At 32.9% G+C, this 18,086-nt stretch overlaps 5 protein-coding genes across 13 annotated transcripts in view; 3 read left to right on the plus strand and 2 right to left on the minus strand.

Moving 5' to 3' along the window:
* Nucleotides 1-9,290: 9,290 nt before the first annotated feature.
* On the minus strand, nt 9,291-11,644 carry LOC128872680 (U3 small nucleolar RNA-interacting protein 2-like). Its single transcript, XM_054115629.1, has 8 exons — nt 11,488-11,644; nt 11,223-11,335; nt 11,048-11,148; nt 10,748-10,975; nt 10,561-10,670; nt 10,289-10,485; nt 9,883-10,220; nt 9,291-9,805 (listed from the first exon to the last, which is right to left on the minus strand). Exons 1-8 carry the CDS (start codon nt 11,536-11,538, stop codon nt 9,573-9,575), a joined length of 1,371 nt encoding a protein of 456 aa, XP_053971604.1. The 5' UTR covers nt 11,539-11,644; the 3' UTR covers nt 9,291-9,572.
* A 401-nt stretch (nt 11,645-12,045) lies between these two features.
* LOC128872758 (low molecular weight phosphotyrosine protein phosphatase-like) lies at nt 12,046-13,442 on the plus strand. Its single transcript, XM_054115768.1, has 5 exons — nt 12,046-12,342; nt 12,406-12,596; nt 12,868-13,029; nt 13,161-13,239; nt 13,332-13,442. The coding sequence occupies exons 1-5, from the start codon at nt 12,306-12,308 to the stop codon at nt 13,343-13,345; spliced, it is 483 nt and encodes a 160-aa protein (XP_053971743.1). The 5' UTR covers nt 12,046-12,305; the 3' UTR covers nt 13,346-13,442.
* Nucleotides 13,443-13,550: 108 nt separating this feature from the next.
* On the plus strand, nt 13,551-14,685 carry LOC128872747 (low molecular weight phosphotyrosine protein phosphatase-like). Of its 2 annotated transcripts, XM_054115747.1 has the most exons (5): nt 13,551-13,738; nt 13,832-14,022; nt 14,082-14,243; nt 14,330-14,408; nt 14,530-14,685. In XM_054115747.1, the coding sequence occupies exons 1-5, from the start codon at nt 13,702-13,704 to the stop codon at nt 14,553-14,555; spliced, it is 495 nt and encodes a 164-aa protein (XP_053971722.1). In that variant the 5' UTR covers nt 13,551-13,701; the 3' UTR covers nt 14,556-14,685. The 2 variants fall into 2 exon arrangements, with proteins under 2 accessions (XP_053971722.1, XP_053971731.1); XM_054115756.1 differs by lacking the exon at nt 14,530-14,685 and having other exon boundaries at nt 14,314-14,408.
* The window catches only part of LOC128872714 (guanine deaminase), a 5,385-nt gene continuing 1,887 nt past the window's right edge, over nt 14,589-18,086 (minus strand). Inside the window, exons 1-10 of one of the 6 annotated variants that reach the window (XM_054115710.1) lie at nt 17,852-17,967; nt 17,497-17,662; nt 16,481-16,613; nt 16,075-16,317; nt 15,760-15,978; nt 15,573-15,680; nt 15,316-15,423; nt 15,087-15,252; nt 14,864-15,010; nt 14,589-14,806 (exon numbers count right to left, since the gene is read on the minus strand). In XM_054115710.1, coding sequence (XP_053971685.1) covers nt 14,607-14,806; nt 14,864-15,010; nt 15,087-15,252; nt 15,316-15,423; nt 15,573-15,680; nt 15,760-15,978; nt 16,075-16,317; nt 16,481-16,591 — 1,302 coding nt within the window. In that variant the 5' untranslated portion in view covers nt 16,592-16,613; nt 17,497-17,662; nt 17,852-17,967 and the 3' untranslated portion in view covers nt 14,589-14,606. The other 5 variants (XM_054115727.1, XM_054115718.1, XM_054115702.1 and 2 more) reach the window with 5 other exon arrangements.
* The window catches only part of LOC128872699 (dynein axonemal heavy chain 2), a 9,108-nt gene continuing 7,957 nt past the window's right edge, over nt 16,936-18,086 (plus strand). For all 3 annotated transcript variants that reach the window (XM_054115663.1, XM_054115672.1, XM_054115682.1), the window contains exons 1-2: nt 16,936-17,078; nt 17,512-17,588. In XM_054115663.1, coding sequence (XP_053971638.1) covers nt 16,967-17,078; nt 17,512-17,588 — 189 coding nt within the window. In that variant the 5' untranslated portion in view covers nt 16,936-16,966. The remainder of the gene's footprint in view (nt 17,079-17,511; nt 17,589-18,086) is intronic.

Raw genomic sequence — 18,086 nt, forward strand, 5'->3', positions numbered from 1 at the left:
AAAAATGCAGGTATATATAATTATTTATAAATTGAACGTCAACTGCTATAAGTCCTAACTCGTATCATAACATGTATTCCTAACATGTATCATAACAAATTGTAAACCAGAATCTTGTATGTCAGACAAGGTAACGATATAGATCGTTTTCGATTACTATATACTAGAGTCATTTCGAGATCGTCTGAATCAATATTTGACAACTATTTAAATTATAGCCGTCACGTAGCTACGACTTCACCTTTTTCCGACTCAGCGATAACATTTCGTAGACGCATACGCGCACCATCCATACACTTTGATTCCAATTCATTAAGTGGCAGTGAAAACTTTGAACACGTAATTAGGGAAAGAGGATTCCTTATAGAAGAACACGATTTTAGTTTATTGCAAACAGAAAATATAGCATCTAACGTACTAAACAGCCTTGCACTAGTAAAAGAATTGAGGCAAACGTCTCCCACAGAAGTGTTAGCGTTCATCGATTCGTGTATGCTAGCATCAGAGTTAACAGCACCAGACAATCGACCACTTCTATTGCGAGCTATTTTGACTACAAAACTAACTGGCAAAGTGGCAATGGAAGTAAGATACCGCGAGATAAACAACCTAGAGACACTCAAAACAATATTACTTTTTTTATATACGACAAAACGATCATTAGGTGCAGTACAGACCGAATTTAGTAATTGTAGACAGCGAGATTACGAAGCCGTAAGAGAATTTGCTACCAGACTAGAAAAACTGACAGTAGAATTAACAGAACTCACAATTAATCCAACAAATAGTAATGTAACAAATCAACCCTGTCGAGAAGCATCCAAGACCAAGCACTTAACATATTCAGTGCCGGTCTCAAGGAAAAACTTAGAGTAATACTTAGAGCTCTTTCACACGACGATACGCGTATCGCAATACGCGTATGCGATACGTATCTGCTAGCAAGATACTTATGCGATACTGTATCCAACTAATTTCGTAGCTCGGTGTTGATCAGTTGTTTTTCAGTTAAACATATCTTCTCGTTTGAGAAACACGCGTTCTTAGTTAGTGAAAACCTTTCTGAAATAATGGATGAGATTGAAGCTTTATCCATTTGGTTTCTACATAAAAAAGCTACTAAAAGGAGAAAAGTTAAGAGAAAATATTGGGTTCATCCTATTAATAACATAAGAGAAGAAACGGGAGCTTTTCATATTTTATTTGAAGAACTTTGTAACGATCCATATAAATTCTTCAATTATTATGTCTAAAATTTTTTTATGAGGAAGGTGAACGAATTCGACGATACTGCGCAGCGTCGTGTGAATTCTCGCATCTATTTCAATGTTTCGTCGGCCGCCCCGACGCAGAAAAAGTTGCCGGCGGCCGACCAACCGCGGATACCGAAAATCGGTATCGCGATACTGAATCTCGCGAGAATCGCCGGCTGAACGCTTCCATAACATTATGTGTACCATCGGTATCCTGCATACGCGTATCGTCGTGTGAAAGAGCTCTTAGAGCGCGCCGATTCGAAACACTGCAAGAATCAATTGCATTCGCACTAGAGGAAGAACAAGTCCTGGGACGAGGTACGCCTCGAACTTTTGGATATCCGAGTGGTTCCGGAAGTTCCAGGGGAGGTACGGCTCCCAGAACCTCTAATCCACGGTGTGAAAGGTGCCACCGACAAGGGCATCTAGCAAAAGATTGTTACGCACGATTAAGCGCGCCTCGATCAGCAATTACCGCACCGCATCCTCCGACGAATCGTCAGAGTTTAGGAATAAAACGCGAGTCAAATTATTTTGGAATTACATGCAACTATTGCAAACGACCAGGCCATGTTCAACGCGATTGTCGAACTTTACTTAGAGACAATGGGGGCGCAGGCCCCAGTAACAGACGACACGAAACCGCCAACAGACAGAACCAAAATCAGAATCGACTATCAAACGTAAGGAACGACAGACAAAACTCATAACAAACGGACGCCAACGAGAGAACTGTGAACACATACCTACTGAATTATGCAGACGAGCCAAACCAACGTCGTACAATGATAGAAATAGAAGCAACCGAGTTGAAAAACGCGAAATGTCGAATGCTAGTAGATACGGGAGCAGAAATAACGCTTTTAAAAATCGGTAAAATCATGGGTGAGGTAACCACCACCAGCGAAGTGATATCCTTGAGGGGAATAGGTAATACCGACATCCCGACCGTTTGCAAAATTAATCTAAATATTAAAGTCGGCAACAGGTTCGTTACACACCCTTGCCGAGTAGTTAGAGATAACTTTCCGATTCCAACAGACGGGATTTTAGGAAACGATTTCGTTACCGAGTTCGAAGCAATAATTCGACGAATTAGAATTCAAGAAGAAGAATTCAATTTGCAGCCGCACTCAGAAACGGTAATACGCGCAGTAACAGATAAACACAGTCAAGGAATTATAGAAAAGCAAATGCTAAAACCGGGAGTTTTCATAGGAAATTGTTTAACAGAGGCAAACAACGATACTTGCGTCGTACCAGTAGTAAATCTGACAGAAAAAATAATTCGAATTCCAGCACCTAAAGTGCATATGGACACTTGCAACACTGACCTACTTAACGAAACGGATGATCACTGCGGCAGTCAGCAGATATTCAACACCAGGATTATGACCGGCAGAGATAGAATGCAAGCATTACGGGATAGTGTGATTACCGAACACTTAAATAACGAAGAGAAAGACAGTATATTAGAACTCTGCGAGAAATATAACGACATATTTTTCCTAGAAGGAGACAAATTAGGATTAACTGACAAAATAAAGCATACAATACGTCTAATGCCTAATGCGAAACTGGTAAATGTAAAACCGTATCGATTACCTCAAATACACAAAGAAGTAATAGACAAACAAGTAAACGAAATGTTAAAACAGGGAATAGTAGGGCCCAGTACTAGCGAGTGGAATGCTCCGCTATTAGTTGTTCCTAAAAAAACAGACGAAGCAGGAAGTAAAAAGTATAGAGTAGTTGTAGATTTTCGAAAACTAAACGATGTAACGGTAGGTGACTCATTCCCACTACCAAACATAACAGAAATTCTAGATCAGCTCGGTGGAGCAAAATACTTCTCCACACTCGATCTCGCCTCAGGATTACACTAAATAGATATGGATCCTGAGGATCGAGAAAATACGGCCTTCTCAACTCCATATGATCATTTCGAATTTAAGCGAATGCCCTTCGGGCTTAAGGGTGCACCTCCCTCCTTCCAGAGAGCCATGGAAACGATATTGGGAGGACTGCGTGGCTTAAAATGCTTTGTTTACATAGACGACATAGTAGTACACGGACGTTCATTACAAGAACACCAAGAAAGACTGACTAGCAATAGTGTGGGCCGTTCAACACTTTAGACCTTATTTATACGGTACAAAATTTGCTATAGTAACAGATCATAAACCGCTTACGTGGTTATTTAACGTCAAAGATCCAGGTTCCAGATTAATGAGATGGAGATTAAAATTGGAAAAATACGATTATGAAATTCGTTATAAAGAAGGAAAGAATAATCTAAACGCGGACGCCCTTAGTAGAATGTATTGTGATCAAACGCGGCATAGGCAGACCGCGGAAAACACAACTGACTGTGGATCAACGGGTAGCGAAAACAACGAACGCAGCTTAAAACGATACTGACTCTGAAAATGATAATACACTGACCGATTCCGACTCCGACGATTCAGCAAATTCCATGGACAACGAATATACGGAAGACGAAAAGAAACGTCTAATACACGAATATCACGATGCTCCTTTAGGTGGACATTTAGGTATTAAAAGAGCCTTAAATAGAATGCTATTAAAACATTCATAGCTAGGTAATAGAAAAGACGTAGAGGAATATATTTTAAAATGTGGAAAATGCCAAAAGAACAAACTAGGCAGAATCGCTAAAGCTCCAATAATAATTACGGAAACTCCTTCAGAACCTTTCGAAAAATGCGCGTTAGATATCGTAGGACCGCTCCCGGAAACGAATAACCGAAACAAATCTAGAGACGCGGTAGCGTCTCGACGCCAAGTATATGAAAAATTATACGCCACTGTGTATACTGGCGCTAGCGCCACCACGTATCTTTTACTTGTAAAACTGCGATTCCAACCTAACCCGAAACTTCTGTCATTAATATCTCGTCACGCCTGATGTATTTTCTAAATCCAAAGGCATTTTTCTAATGTAAGTCGCATATAAGCTTTCTAATAAAACCAAAATCAATCAAATCGGTCCATGTACAACTGAGATATCGTAATATCATGTCATGAATCGGTCAGAAATTGTAGATTTTTCTTCTGATTCTGATTCTTATTCTTTTCGTCAACACTTAGCCAATAGGAGCTAAGGCCGTTCGTCGATTCGTCGATTCTCGGAATCAGTCGGCAGGGCTCGTCGGCCGGAATTGTAATATGGCTGCCGCTCACGCCGCTCGTTCGTTTCTAACCTGTATAACCTGTCAGTTTGTATTTGTAACATTTCAACGCCGCAAATTAAATAATTATTTTAAAGGCTACATGTAGCGATATTGTATTGGGAAGTTTATGGTTATAAGAGGTAAAATATCTACCATGTCGTTGTGGAAAGAAATATATAAATTTGGTGTTTGAGTGTGCAGTTCATAATACAAATTTCAGTAAATGTTCATTTGGTGCAGATAAGAAACATTGTGCAATAAGAATAAGTGTTCTAATACAATAAATTGTGTGTTATAAATAGTGGACCACTTTTTTTATTTTCACTTCATGATAAACATTTAAATTGCTTGCAACAAGACTTTCTGTCACGCGTTCTGTGTACGTATGAACTGTAAAAAAAATGGAGAGAGAGTAACAAAAGTGAATATATATATTTCACATGACATTAATTTTATTTGTAAATAACACATAAAAACCTTATTTTACTTACAAATTAATGTAGAGCTTAAAATAAAAAAAACATTTGTCTTTTATTATATTAAGCGTAGAATTTACAATATACATAATGTGTCTGAAGCCAGATATAGAAAAGACACCAGCTTCAGTCCTTAAAGTTTTCAAAAGTAAACAGAACGCATTGCAGGAAGTCTCATTGCAAGAAATTTATTAAAGAAGAAATGAGAAAAGAGATCAACTATTTCTAACGCACAATTTATTGCTATTAGAATACAATTCATACGTTCACACAACGCATGGCAGAAAGTTTTGTTGCAAGAAATTTAAATAATGAGAAAATGAGAAAAGGAACAGAGATCAACTGTTTGTAATACATAATTTATTGTATTACAATAATATAGAAAAAAAGAGGTTAGACTTAGTCCTTTAAATTCTCAAAACTACGTGCGACACATGACAGAAAGTCTTGTTGCATTTAAATGTTACTGATAAAATGATTACATTTTTGTTTAATAAATTTCTTGCAATGAGACTTCCTGCAGTGCGTTCCGCGTACTTTTGAAACCTTAAAGGATTCAAACTGATCTCCCATTTTCTATCATTTGAAGTCATTCACTATACAAATTATCTTTGTAAAAAGAAATGAGATTCCCATAAAAAACTTCAAAAAAGTAAGAAAATTACGCCAAGTACATGAAAAAGTGGAAGACTCAAAGAGTTATCATAGAAAAATAAAAGATCCCCATAAAAAAACTACAAGAAAGTAGAAAAAGATGTGAAATCTAAATGAGCTGCCAGTACATGAATAATGTTATTATTTTCCAATAAAGTGCAAAGGCGACACTGTGTAACACAATGTAAAATTCGGTGGTTTTCAACTATGCGCAGCTAGAATGCTGTGTTCAACAGTGCAGATGTTCAAATCTTAATGACAATTCATGTAAAGTGACTGCTCCGCAGTTTGGCGGTGAAATGAAGAAGCTAAATAGTGTATCATCCACAAACTGAGACTGTTTAAAAATTTGCCTAGATGTCCGCGGCCTGGAGGTCAAATGCTTGGCGTGGCCAGGCAAGGTTGTGTCGATGAATAAGAATTAATTATTCTTCATCCTTCGACTCATCATCGAACACCGGTGAATTCCAATTCTTTAAACGCTCCGAAACCCACGATATCCCAAAACCCTTTAAAAAACGCCTGAGGACACAACAAGAGTTTACAGAAATATCAATGATATTTTTATAAATTTAAAATAGATTCTATATAATAAATGATTTGTAAAAAGAAGTGAGATCCGACAATAAACTTCAAAAAAGAAAAAAAATTACGCCAAGTACATGAAAATGTGGAGGACTCAAGAAGTTATCATTGAAAAATAGAAGATCCCCATAAAAAAACTACAAGAAAGTAAAAAAAGATGTGAAATTGAAATGAGCTGCCAGATGATTTGCCTAGATTTCCACGGCCTGGAAGTCAAATGGTTGGCGTGGCCAGGCAAGCTCAACGTGTCGATGAATAAGAATTATTTTAAAACGCAAAATAATGAAAGTGTACTCATATTGTCAGAGTTTTAAACTGACAAATTATCTGAAAGCTTGCGAGAGTAAAGGTATTGGCGTCGATGAATGACCTTAGAAATATTTTAAAGCCCAATACAATGAAAGTGTACTCATAATATTGTCAGAGTTTTAAATTGTCAAATTACCTGAAAGTTTTTGAGAGAGGAAGTATGGGTCTTGATGATCTAAGAATGCCTTGCTTGGCCACGCCAAGCATTTGACTTCCAGGCCGCGGAAATCTAGGCAAATTTCTAAACAGTCTCAGTTTGTGGCAGATACGCTATTTAGTTTCTTCATTTTACCGCCAAAGTGTGGAGCAGTCACTTTGCATGAGTTGCCATTAGAGTCTGAATGTCAGCACTGTTGAAAACAGCATTTTAGCTGCGCATAGTTGGCAAGCACCGAAATTTACATTGTGTTACACAGTGTCGCTATTGCACTGTGCTGGAAAGGACCTCCATGTACTAGCAACTCATTTCGATTTCACATATTTTTCTTCTTTCTTGTAGTTTTTTATAGGGATCTTCTATTTTTCAATGATAACTCCTTAAGTCCTCCACTTTTTCATGTGCTTGGCGTAATTTTCTTACTTTTTTGAAGTTTTTTTTAATTACAGAGAAGATAATAAGACTCCAAAGAAACACATGTCGTAAACAAACAAACAGATTTTTAAGATTCACAAATAATATGCGAAATATAAATATACTAATTTTGTAATAATCCAACTGATGTTCAATTTGTAAATACAATCACGGTAATTGTTAATTTTAGAACAATGATGTAAAAAATTCAAGATCTGACGTTAGATCTTTTACGTTAACGTTTCCTGCTCCGATGCTTTTGTTATATATCTCTTTGATTAAGTTTCTCAGAGTCATTGTTCTTTCGTAGACAGTGCGTGCCAAAACAAATAATTTGTTACTATAGTATAATTATTATAATTATAATTGCAAGTCAATGAATCAATTTGCAAAACATAATTGTGATACAAATTTGAAACATGAGAAGCAAGAGTTACGTATTTCGAGCCTTTCTGTGAACAATGGCTTTAGAGTTCTTAATTTTCGTTTTGACATCAATTAGCGAAGTACTATAAATTAAAGTTTCCGAAGGATAATTAACCATATACGAATATAGATCCCACTCGATACCACCTCCCGAGATTTCTACTATTAAATATAATATGAAACAAGTCGGAATGGTTAAATATGATTTTAACCATTAATAATGGACCTTGGTACTCGTGGAAAACAGTGTAAAGTGTCTGACGGGACAACTCTATAATAAAGAAAAACAAACAAACAATTAAAATTTTGCACATACTAATCGCTGAAAAACGTTTATAACTGTTTCATTTCAATCGAAATCGTATCGACACCGATTCTTGAATGTTGCAAATGATCTATATACTGTCTTCCACGAGCACCAAGGTCCATTATTTATATGCAAAAAGTTAAGAAACCATAGAGTAAAGCGAATATTTCTAACGAAGTAACCCGTGGTCAAGACTGAAATCTTCGATGATCGTTTAATAGAAATCGAGATCGTAACAGAAATTTTTCTTGAATGTTGCAACGATCTATACTATCCTCTACGAGTCGTAAAAGTTATTTAATAATTCATTTATAGAATGTAACAAACAATCGAGCGAAGCGAAAATTCTCACTGAAATCCTTGATGATTGCTTAATAACTATAAAAATCGTGACAAGAATGATTCTTGAGAGTTACTATCTTTCTATGTACTACTATACTACTATTTATCATCAGTGGAAAAACCAATAAATTATTAAATAATTATGAAGGATTCTGAGTAAAAAAAAAGAAACACGTTAATGACACTTTATTCGATTGTTCGATAACATCTCTCGTACGTTAATAACAATATTTTATTTGATATTGTTTTTCGCAGTAGAATAACGACATTCCTATTGAATAAAACGCCAATTAATTTATTTACTTCAGTTTATTTAAACGGTGGAAATCAAGTCAACCAACGGTCAATCTTTTCATTACGGCGTCATGGACAACGGGCTGTAACATTTATATTTGTCAATAAATCTTTCCATAAAAATTTGTACATCTTTCTAAAATAATACTAGAGACGTGTTTAAAGTTTCAAATTGAAATCATGCATACTTTATGTAAAAAAAAATGATAAAGAAGCCACACTTTTGGCGCGGAAGAAGGAATTTCCCATTTAATACAATTATTATTGTTATATGGTGAAAATCAAAATTTCCAAAAACATGCATCCTTAATTTGAACCTGTAGTTTACACATATAAACTTTCACGAATGAGAAACAATATTTAGTAACATAAATTAACAAAAAGACAATTTTTCAAAAATAAATTACTCAACTAAATAAACAATTTCTTTTGGCATGAGTAAATTACCCATTCAAAAACGCATATTTTTGGAAAAATATTTTTGTCCTAGCCCCTCTAGTTGTCAAGATATTTAAAAAAACATTGTATTCACCCCTAACTTTAGGGGTTGCTTTCACCCCTTCAATATGAACGATTGCCGATAAAAAAAAATACGTGTCATATATTTTTTTGAGAACTACTTACCACATAAATTTTATCAAAATCAGTGTGTAACAATTGGATATGTTCCCTTGTAAGTTCAACTTACTAAGTTGATACTATTAACCCTCAAGTTTAGGAAAATATTAAATGTTTCGTATCTATACTACCAAAAAGAAATTGTAATAAAGTAAACAAAATAATTATATTAACATTATTTAAAATCAAATGTTCTATTTAAAATGAATTCTAACATGATTAAAGAATATTATGTAAGTGGCAGAAGAAATATCAATATAGTTTTTGCACTATTATATTATACGTTATACGTATTATACATTAAGAGCAAAACTATTAATCGTGATTACGTGGGACGCATGACGAACCACGTGTTCTGAATGGGAAGTAACCAACGTGTTAACAAGAGACAGTAAACGTAAAAATAAAACAAAGAGTACATAATACTTTTCTATACATATCAAAATTAGTCTATATTAAATGTATCAAAAATTATATAGGCTCTGCATAACGATTTAACATCAATGTACAATTTAGGGATTCTGTTTTCTCTTGTATAAACTATTTATTTTTCGTTTGAATTAGTGGTATTATAACAATGCCATTTTTCGCTTCCGGTATACGCCACCATCTTCCAAGTCTGTGCTCTTGGCCAACTCCAGCAATCAACTCAGTTCCATCTGGAGTGAAAAATAGTGCATTTATGAAGCCAGTCAATTGAACTTCAAATAGTGAATTCAATGACCTAAAGGAGTCGCTGCAATGCCATAGTCTGATAATGCCATTTCGGGATCCTATAATTAGTATTATAAAAATTGTAACTGCTTTTGATATAAGTAAATTATATAGTATTTTTTGAGAAATTTAATACCTGATGCGACTAGATCTGTATTGAGAAACGTAGCTATACTCGAAATCCACATTGGTTGATTGTTAGCTTCGTCTCTTCCATGTGCATCTGGTATCGAGCACAAAGGCTTTTTCTTTAAACAACCCCAAACACATAATTGTCCATCATCTCCGCAGCTGAGAAAGTTTTCTTCGTTTATAAGCTTTACAATGTCTATGCTGCCACCGTGTCCATTGAATATGAGTTGTGATTCTTCTAATATTTTCCAAATTCGAATAGATCCATCGAAACCACCGCTGGTGACAGCACGTTCTCGTGCTAGCGCATCAATAGATGTGATACCACTTTGATGTCCGAATCTAACAAAGTCATAAAACTTTTATAATGGTCCACTCTAAATCAAAATTGGAGAAGAAAAAATACTTACAAAGATTCAACATATGCCATTTCGTCTAAATTCCATACTTTTACGCTTCTATCCTCAGAAGCAGAATACAGCATATGCGTGTCTTTACGAAAAACTAGTCCAGTCACGCTACCTCTATGGCCTTTTAAACTCTTTATATGATTTAAGGTATCTGCGCAAAGTACCCTAATATCTTTACTACCACTATCTCCTACTACCTGTATGCATAAAAATTTAGGTTCACATATATTTATAGATTTAAATATATTATAAATGAACTCTTTTAGCCTCACCAAAAATTTACTGTCGGTACTAATAGCTAAGCACTGTATGCATTTCATTCCTTGCTGAATTTTTCTTTTTCCTTTAATGGCTTTTAATTTGCTTCTTTCCTTTAGCGACCCTACCATATGGTACAAGATAAAATAAAATTTTAAATAAACAACAGATATATTGGTAAGGTAACTCCAAATAACATACATTTTACTAAGCTGCCATCTTTTGAGCCAGAGTATAAGAACTTTCCATTGCTGGAAAGACATAAACAGCTAACAGAATCCTTGTGTTCTTTACATCTCAAGATAATTGGTTCACCATGGCCAATGTAGTTTGACGCAACAGATTTTCGTAATCGTCCTTTTTCTTCTAAATATTCTTCGCGTAACCTTTTTGATATTGCTCCTTCTTCGAATTCTGCTCTGTCTTTTTCTACATTTTATACAAGTAATTTTAAAATATAACCATATATGATTTCTAAGAAATATCATATCAAAAACTTACCTTCCTCCTCGATTTGCTGAAGATATTTTTTTGCAAGCCTTATACGTTTTTCTTGTGCAGTTTCAGTTTCTTCCTCGCTCTCGTATTCTTGAGATCTTCCCCTATAAATTATAATAACAATTAACATCTCATGATGAATACGTGATTTATCAAACATAAGTTTATCAATAGTTACTGATTTTCTTCTGCGAGTTCTTCATCTGTACTAGCAATACTTTCATTGTCATCAGCTACAGATTTCTTGTCACTTCTCTTTCTTCCTTTTGACGTGCCAACATGGCCATTCAACTAAAGAATCAACTCAAATATATTATTATGAATACTTTATTATAGATATATTAAATCATTTTTGCAATAACATCATATTATAAAAACTATACATATAAATATAAGTGTAAACTCTCTCATGATTCATAAAGAAATGTAATTATAAATAGTACCTTTCTCTTATTTCCTCCAGTACTCTGATTATTTCGTATAAAAAATGACATAGTATATTAAAGAAATTATTTTACACAAATAACCTATCCTAACTTAACCACGTAGTATGTATTGGCACCAGGGATGCCAGAAATCCCCTCCACTTTTCTGCGCATGTTTTTTACGATCTCGATCTTGATCTCGAGAAATCTCGAACCAGGTAAATGGTTACATCCTTATCGACTCAGCAGTGGGTTATCATCTGAACTTTGGCGGAAACTTCTTTATCGATTCAGAAGAAGATCTCTTTTACCGTCTTTTGTTCCGTTTGTCTTTTTGAATTGCTTTGATTTTGTTAATTAATGAATTGCTTTGATTTTGTTAATTAATAAATTGCTTTCTGGTTGTACAATACGTGTGATCATTAAAACTTGAAAATAAAACCACTTATATTTTGAACATAAATTTATTATAGTCTCAAGTACTATAAGACAATATTTAGAGGCGTCATCTATTAGCATGAATGGAACTATTTCTCTATAAACTTAGGCGTTTTGCCAACGATGGCGCTTATTAAACGTTTAAAATTTAGTTTGATTTGTTCATCGCTAAATGACTACGTATCCTAGATATTTGCAAACGATACATTGCGTGAGCAATTTTTATTAAAATTTATTGTTTATAGAACTTGTGTATATGAAATGCCTATACATGCCATGTGGTTATGTTGAAGTAGATTAATCGTATAAATCAATTTCTCCAATAAAAGCTTGTCACGGGTCGTCATTACTCATAGTCATTCACAATTTCCTATTTGATTAAATAAAAAGATTATAATATGGCAGTAAAGAAGAGAGTGCTTATGATTTGTTTAGGTAAGTCCTAAAATATTCAACTAATTAATATAAGTAATACAAAATATTCCTTTGGTTTTGCAGGGAATATTTGTCGTTCACCTATAGCAGAGGCTGTGTTTATTGATCAAATGAATAAATTAGGTGTAAGTGATTCATGGGAAGTAGAAAGCGCTGCTCTCATAGGATACCATACAGGTAAAAACCCGGATCATAGGGCTATGTCTACACTGAGAGAAAAGGGCATCATAAATTATTCACATAAAGCAAGACCAGTAAGTGAATTGATAAATATGTTAGAAGTATATAAAACAAATGTGTTCATATATTTTTATTAACCAAATAATTGCATTATTAAAACTAAACTACTGGAGAGTTGAAAATCCTATTCACTATCAACCAGTTATTAGCAACTTGATTTAAGGAATTGAACTTCAACTATACGTTTAAAAACTCTTATATTCTCTTGAACCTTGTGACTACTGGTAATTAGTCAATAGTTTGTAATGACTTCTCTGATTAATCTATTTGTATATTCTGTTACAGATTACTAAAGAAGACTTTACTAAATTTGATTGGATATTTGGAATGGATAATAGTAACATTGAAGAACTAAATAACATGAAACCGAAAAATTGTACTGCTAAAATTGAACTTCTTGGAAGTTATGATCCACAAGGAGAAGTTATAATAAGAGATCCTTACTATGTATGTCTTATACTTTAAATTGATATCATTAAATTTAACATTACAATTCACTCATTCAAATAATTTAATGCCTAACTTATATTCTATGATATAAAATAAGAACCAAATTGATAGAAAAATTTTATTTATAGGATAGTGGCAGTGCTGGATTTCATAAAGCATATGAACAATGTATACGAAGCGTGAAGGCATTCTTAGAAAAGCATAAAGGTATTGGATACAATCTTAATATAGTAGTGATTAAGATAATGTATTGTTCTAACATAAAATGTATATATGTATAATAATTTCATTATTTCCAGAGAGCAATTTATGATCAAAATGAATTAGAGAAGGAATTGTTTCAAAGATTATTAAAATATTGTATATTTCAACATTTGTGAAAAATAATAAACATTCATTATAATTCTAGAGTATTTATTTGTTACTGCTTGAAATTGACAGATGTTATATTTAAAAACAATGCCTGTTCAAGATTATATTTGTTACGCATATACATTATCATGCAACTTATATAAGAGATATTTTGTACAAAAAAAGATATACTATATACATGTATGTATTTTCCAAAGTTACGTACATAACCTTAAAGAATAATGCAAGCACAAGTTTGCTCCTGTCAAGCAGTAGGTGGAGAATAATTGTGTATTTTAAAAACATTCGAATCCCACCATGTCTCAAAAAAAGAAAGTATTAATGGTGTGTTTAGGTATGTTAAGAACATCAATTATTCTTTATAAATCATAAATATACTTAGGTAAGTACATCTACTACCTTTTATTATATGAATTAAAAATTTTAGGCAATAGTTGTCGTTCTCCGATAGCAGAAGCGGTACTATGCGATCAACTACAAAAAATGAATCTTCGTGACTTTTGGGAAGTAGATAGTGCTGCACTTTTACAATATCATGTGGGTAAAAGTCCAGAACCTAGAGCTATAAACACTCTTAAACAGAGGGGCATCATACAGTATACTCACACAGCAAGAGAAGTAGGTAAATTTATTTTTCAAATAAATGAAAACAAACTAGTGTGTCAAGTGACTTACAGATTACAAAAGAAGATTTCTATAACTTTAATTGGATATTTGGAATGGATAGATCTATAGTTTATGATTTATGTCAAATGCAACCAGAAGATAGCCAAGCAAAAATTGAACTCCTTGGAAAATACAATCCAAATGGAGAACTAGATATACAAGATCCGTTATTTGTAAATATTATCTGAATTCATTCATTTGTATCAAATACATTTTTTATAAGCTTCCATGACATTTAATTAGTCTTATATATTTGTAGGATAGTGACAGTACTGGCTTTGAAAAGGCATTTGACCAAGCTAGCAGTAGTATAAAAGCATTTCTAGAACAACATACAGGTATTTTTGTTTACATTACAACATTCAATGTATGCATAATTTCGCATTTGAACATAATTTTGTTGTGTTTCATATGATGTACTTTTATAACGTTCTACCGAAGTACAATTTTTATTTATAGTTGCTGTTACTATGAAATCAAATTGACTAGAGGATAGCGTTAAATGTAAAATACGTAAGTATTACGAATACATTACTTTATTTAACTTTACATCCACTTATGTACACTTCAAGTATATTACGATCATCTCCAGAATATATGAATTTTTGAAGCTTTTCTTCTAAAGTATAATTTCTTAAATCATCCAAATGTCCTACGCTTATATTTGTATCTACAACAAGTGCATCAAATTCTTTACCTACTACAAAATTTCCTATCTCATGTTCCATTGCTAGAGCTGAAAAAGTGTTAGCATTAATCTTAAAGAATCTTGTCTCAATTTCATAAATGTTACCTTTTGCACCCCCTAAAGTAGCCATATAAAACACATCTTTGTAGTTCAGTGCTTCATAATTGTCTTTAATAAAAGACAGGTGGTTTGATACTTGTAAAGCTGATCTCATTGCATCTAAAATACTACAGTTTTGACCTCCTGCAACGTCTGCAAATAAGTCATAAGAATCAATGATTATTAAGCAATTGTGATAAAATTGATATAGAAAAATGTATATTTTTACCAGTGCCAAGACCAATTTTTATTCCTTTAGATTTAAGCTTTTGAACATCACAAAGACCACTTTTTAAACACGTATTTGACGAAGGACAATGAATAACCGCTGTATTACGTTTTTCCAATAGTACAATTTCATCGTCTGTGAGATGAACTCCATGAGCCATTACTGTCTATAAACAAATGAAATGATTTATTCAAGTATTCTACTATTTATACATATTAATTTAACATACTTTATTTGTAAGAAGTCCAACTGCATCATATATGGCTGCATATGAAGACCATTCAGGAAATTTACTTTTTACAGCTTTTATTTCATCTAAGTTTTCAGATATATGACTCTAGAATATTTTACACATATTAGAATAATTGTATATGCATAATACATACATATATTTAATATGTACACATTTACAGTACATAATTACTTTTTAATATTCATTTATTTATTGATGGTACCAGCCATGTACAAACCATTTTTTTATAATACCTGTATATGAAGATCTTCCTTTTTTGCCAGTTTTCCTAATTCTTTCATTAGTGTCATATCACAACTTAAGGCAAATCTGGGTGTTATAATTGGTTTTATGAGAGGGTTCTATAATAATAATTATACCAAAGAAATATTTTATAGTAGAAATAGTAGATTATATACTTAAATAAAATGTAAAACTCACATTTAACTTAACAATGTCTTCTACGAATTTAGTTACATTTATTATAGATTCTTCAGTAGTTTCATAATACCCATTGTCAGATTTGGCATTCATACTTATTTTTCCAATAAGAGCTCTCTGGCCAATCTCTATAGCTTTATGTCCAAGTATTACAGATGCTTTTGCATAAAGAGATGCAAAATAACATGCTGTTGTTGTACCACTTATAACAGTCTGTTTCTATAATTTGAATGTATTCTAATCATATCTAATTTATGATGTAAATGTAATGCAAAATGCTTTAAATTTTATTAATATCTCTGCAATTAAACTTACTACGACAGCATCAAATACTCGTTCAGCAAATTTTTCTTCTACATATTTCTTTTCCAAAGGGAAGGTATAAGTTTCTAACCATTCCAAAAGCGTTTTGTCATACCCAATTCCTAAATTAGGAAGTTGAGCAGCATGAATATGACAGTCAACAAATCCTGGCACTAAAAATTGTCCATTATTGAGAACAGTCACATTTTCATCCTTTATGTCAATTGTTTTCGGATTTATTACTATACTGCTAATCTAAAAGTTAATAAATACTTGAATATACTATTTATTTTAATATTATATTACTTTATGTTTATTATTCTTTCTTTACATTTATTAATTAAACAATTAGACTGCCTACAGATTTCATTTATTATCGTTATTTTATTTGTAAGAATAAAATTTGGTAGAGAAATACCTTTCCATTTTTAACGGATATCATCCCACGATCAACGGTAATCAATTCTGCGTGTTCATTAGTATGAACAAATGAACCGACGAACACTTTTTCTTTCAGTATCGAAGACATTGTACAAAATTTTCTCGATATCCTAAATTTAATACAATAATGAAAAACATAAAAAAAAATGTAGTAAATAATTGTTAACATAATTTTGTATTTAATAATACCTAGTACATATTTCTTGTTAATATTTTTCATTCCGTATATATCTACTGTTTATTCATCACATAATATGATTGGTGTAAAATATATTACATGCGTATACATTTTCCTCTTAAATATTAAAATATATACAAACTAAATAATTACGGTAATGTAACGCGGATTATATCGATTTAATACGGACGTCAACGTAACAACGTGTTGGGATACATTAACTAGTTTTTGAAATTACTCTACCTACTGTATCAGTGTTTATTTTTCACTATCTGATTAAAAGTCATGAGTGCTAAAAAAGAAAAATCAGAAAGTTCGAAGAAGTCAGATAAAATGATCGACACACATCGAGAATTTTTAGATATGGATACCGATGAGGAAGATTTCGGTCGACAAGGTAATTAAAAGGCATTTTAATTAAAGTGTAAAATACGTTTGTTAAATATTATTTAGTTAAAAATATCTGAGTGTTTAATGTAGCGGCTTAGATCATTTTTAATCTACTTGGAGTAGCTCATTCAAATAGATAATATGTATTGACACACAATATATCAAAACATGTACTATATATTTTCTAGTGTAAACAAAATCATTGCTGGAATCTTAAAGCGCATTATGTATATTAGATTTCTCTAAGATCAGCTCTGAATTACGATAAATTTGTAATACTACTTAGTGAAGTGGTGGGGACAATGAATACATTAATGCACGAATCTTATACATGTTGCCTGCCTTGGCGAACACCAGCTTATAAAACGTCATAATATTTACTTTCAGAAGTATGATACTAATGTATGGTACTATGTAACACCCACCTCACTATATTTCAGAATCACCCGAAGTCGAAGAAGAACTTCCTCCAGAACCCGAAAAACCCGTGTTTTCTGAAGGCGATTTGGTTACATTAGTTAGTAAGAATGTACTTTTCTTATGTTTGAATTACTAGTATCACATGATAACTACAGTAATGCTTCGTTAACCCTAGAATGGAAAGATTGAGTAAATTTTACTCCTTGTATTATCTTTTGCTACTTCTTTACACTTTATTAAAGACTTATATTTAAAATTTATTGTTATTTTAACCATGCTGGTTCCTTATATCTTGATACTTTATGTATCAATGGAAAAATAGGTAAAAAATTGGGTATTTTGAAAAGAAGAAAAAATTACTTAATTTTTCCATTAAGGGTGCGCAGAACCCAGAGCCAAACTCCGAGTTGACTTTAGCGACAGTTGCGGAAAAAATAGGAAACTCCGGGACAAGGACAGAGAGGGCAATACAACAATTGCAGGAGAGACGAGAACAGGCCGATTAGGCTAGCATGATTTTTTTCCAGGATATTGAAGCAAAGAAGCAATATTTTCTAATAATTCTGGTTTTAATATATTCGTTACACTTTGGCGG

Source organism: Hylaeus volcanicus, chromosome 1 (assembly GCF_026283585.1).
Source record: "Hylaeus volcanicus isolate JK05 chromosome 1, UHH_iyHylVolc1.0_haploid, whole genome shotgun sequence".
In the NCBI taxonomy this organism is placed as follows: Eukaryota; Metazoa; Arthropoda; class Insecta; order Hymenoptera; family Colletidae; genus Hylaeus; species Hylaeus volcanicus.

Coding starts and splice junctions, on each gene's coding strand:
- LOC128872680 (XM_054115629.1), bottom strand. CDS start 11,538: ATGTCATTTTTTATACGAAATAATCAGAGTACTGGAGGAAATAAGAGA. Junction 10,671..10,747: donor AGATGGCAGCTTAGTAAAAT/GTATGTTATTTG, acceptor ACCATATGGTAG/GGTCGCTAAAGGAAAGAAGC. Junction 9,806..9,882: donor TACAGATCTAGTCGCATCAG/GTATTAAATTTC, acceptor TACTAATTATAG/GATCCCGAAATGGCATTATC.
- LOC128872758 (XM_054115768.1), top strand. CDS start 12,306: ATGGCAGTAAAGAAGAGAGTGCTTATGATTTGTTTAG. Junction 12,343..12,405: donor AGTGCTTATGATTTGTTTAG/GTAAGTCCTAAA, acceptor TTGGTTTTGCAG/GGAATATTTGTCGTTCACCT. Junction 12,597..12,867: donor ATTCACATAAAGCAAGACCA/GTAAGTGAATTG, acceptor ATTCTGTTACAG/ATTACTAAAGAAGACTTTAC.
- LOC128872747 (XM_054115747.1), top strand. CDS start 13,702: ATGTCTCAAAAAAAGAAAGTATTAATGGTGTGTTTAG. Junction 13,739..13,831: donor AGTATTAATGGTGTGTTTAG/GTATGTTAAGAA, acceptor TAAAAATTTTAG/GCAATAGTTGTCGTTCTCCG. Junction 14,409..14,529: donor ATTTCTAGAACAACATACAG/GTATTTTTGTTT, acceptor TTTTATTTATAG/TTGCTGTTACTATGAAATCA.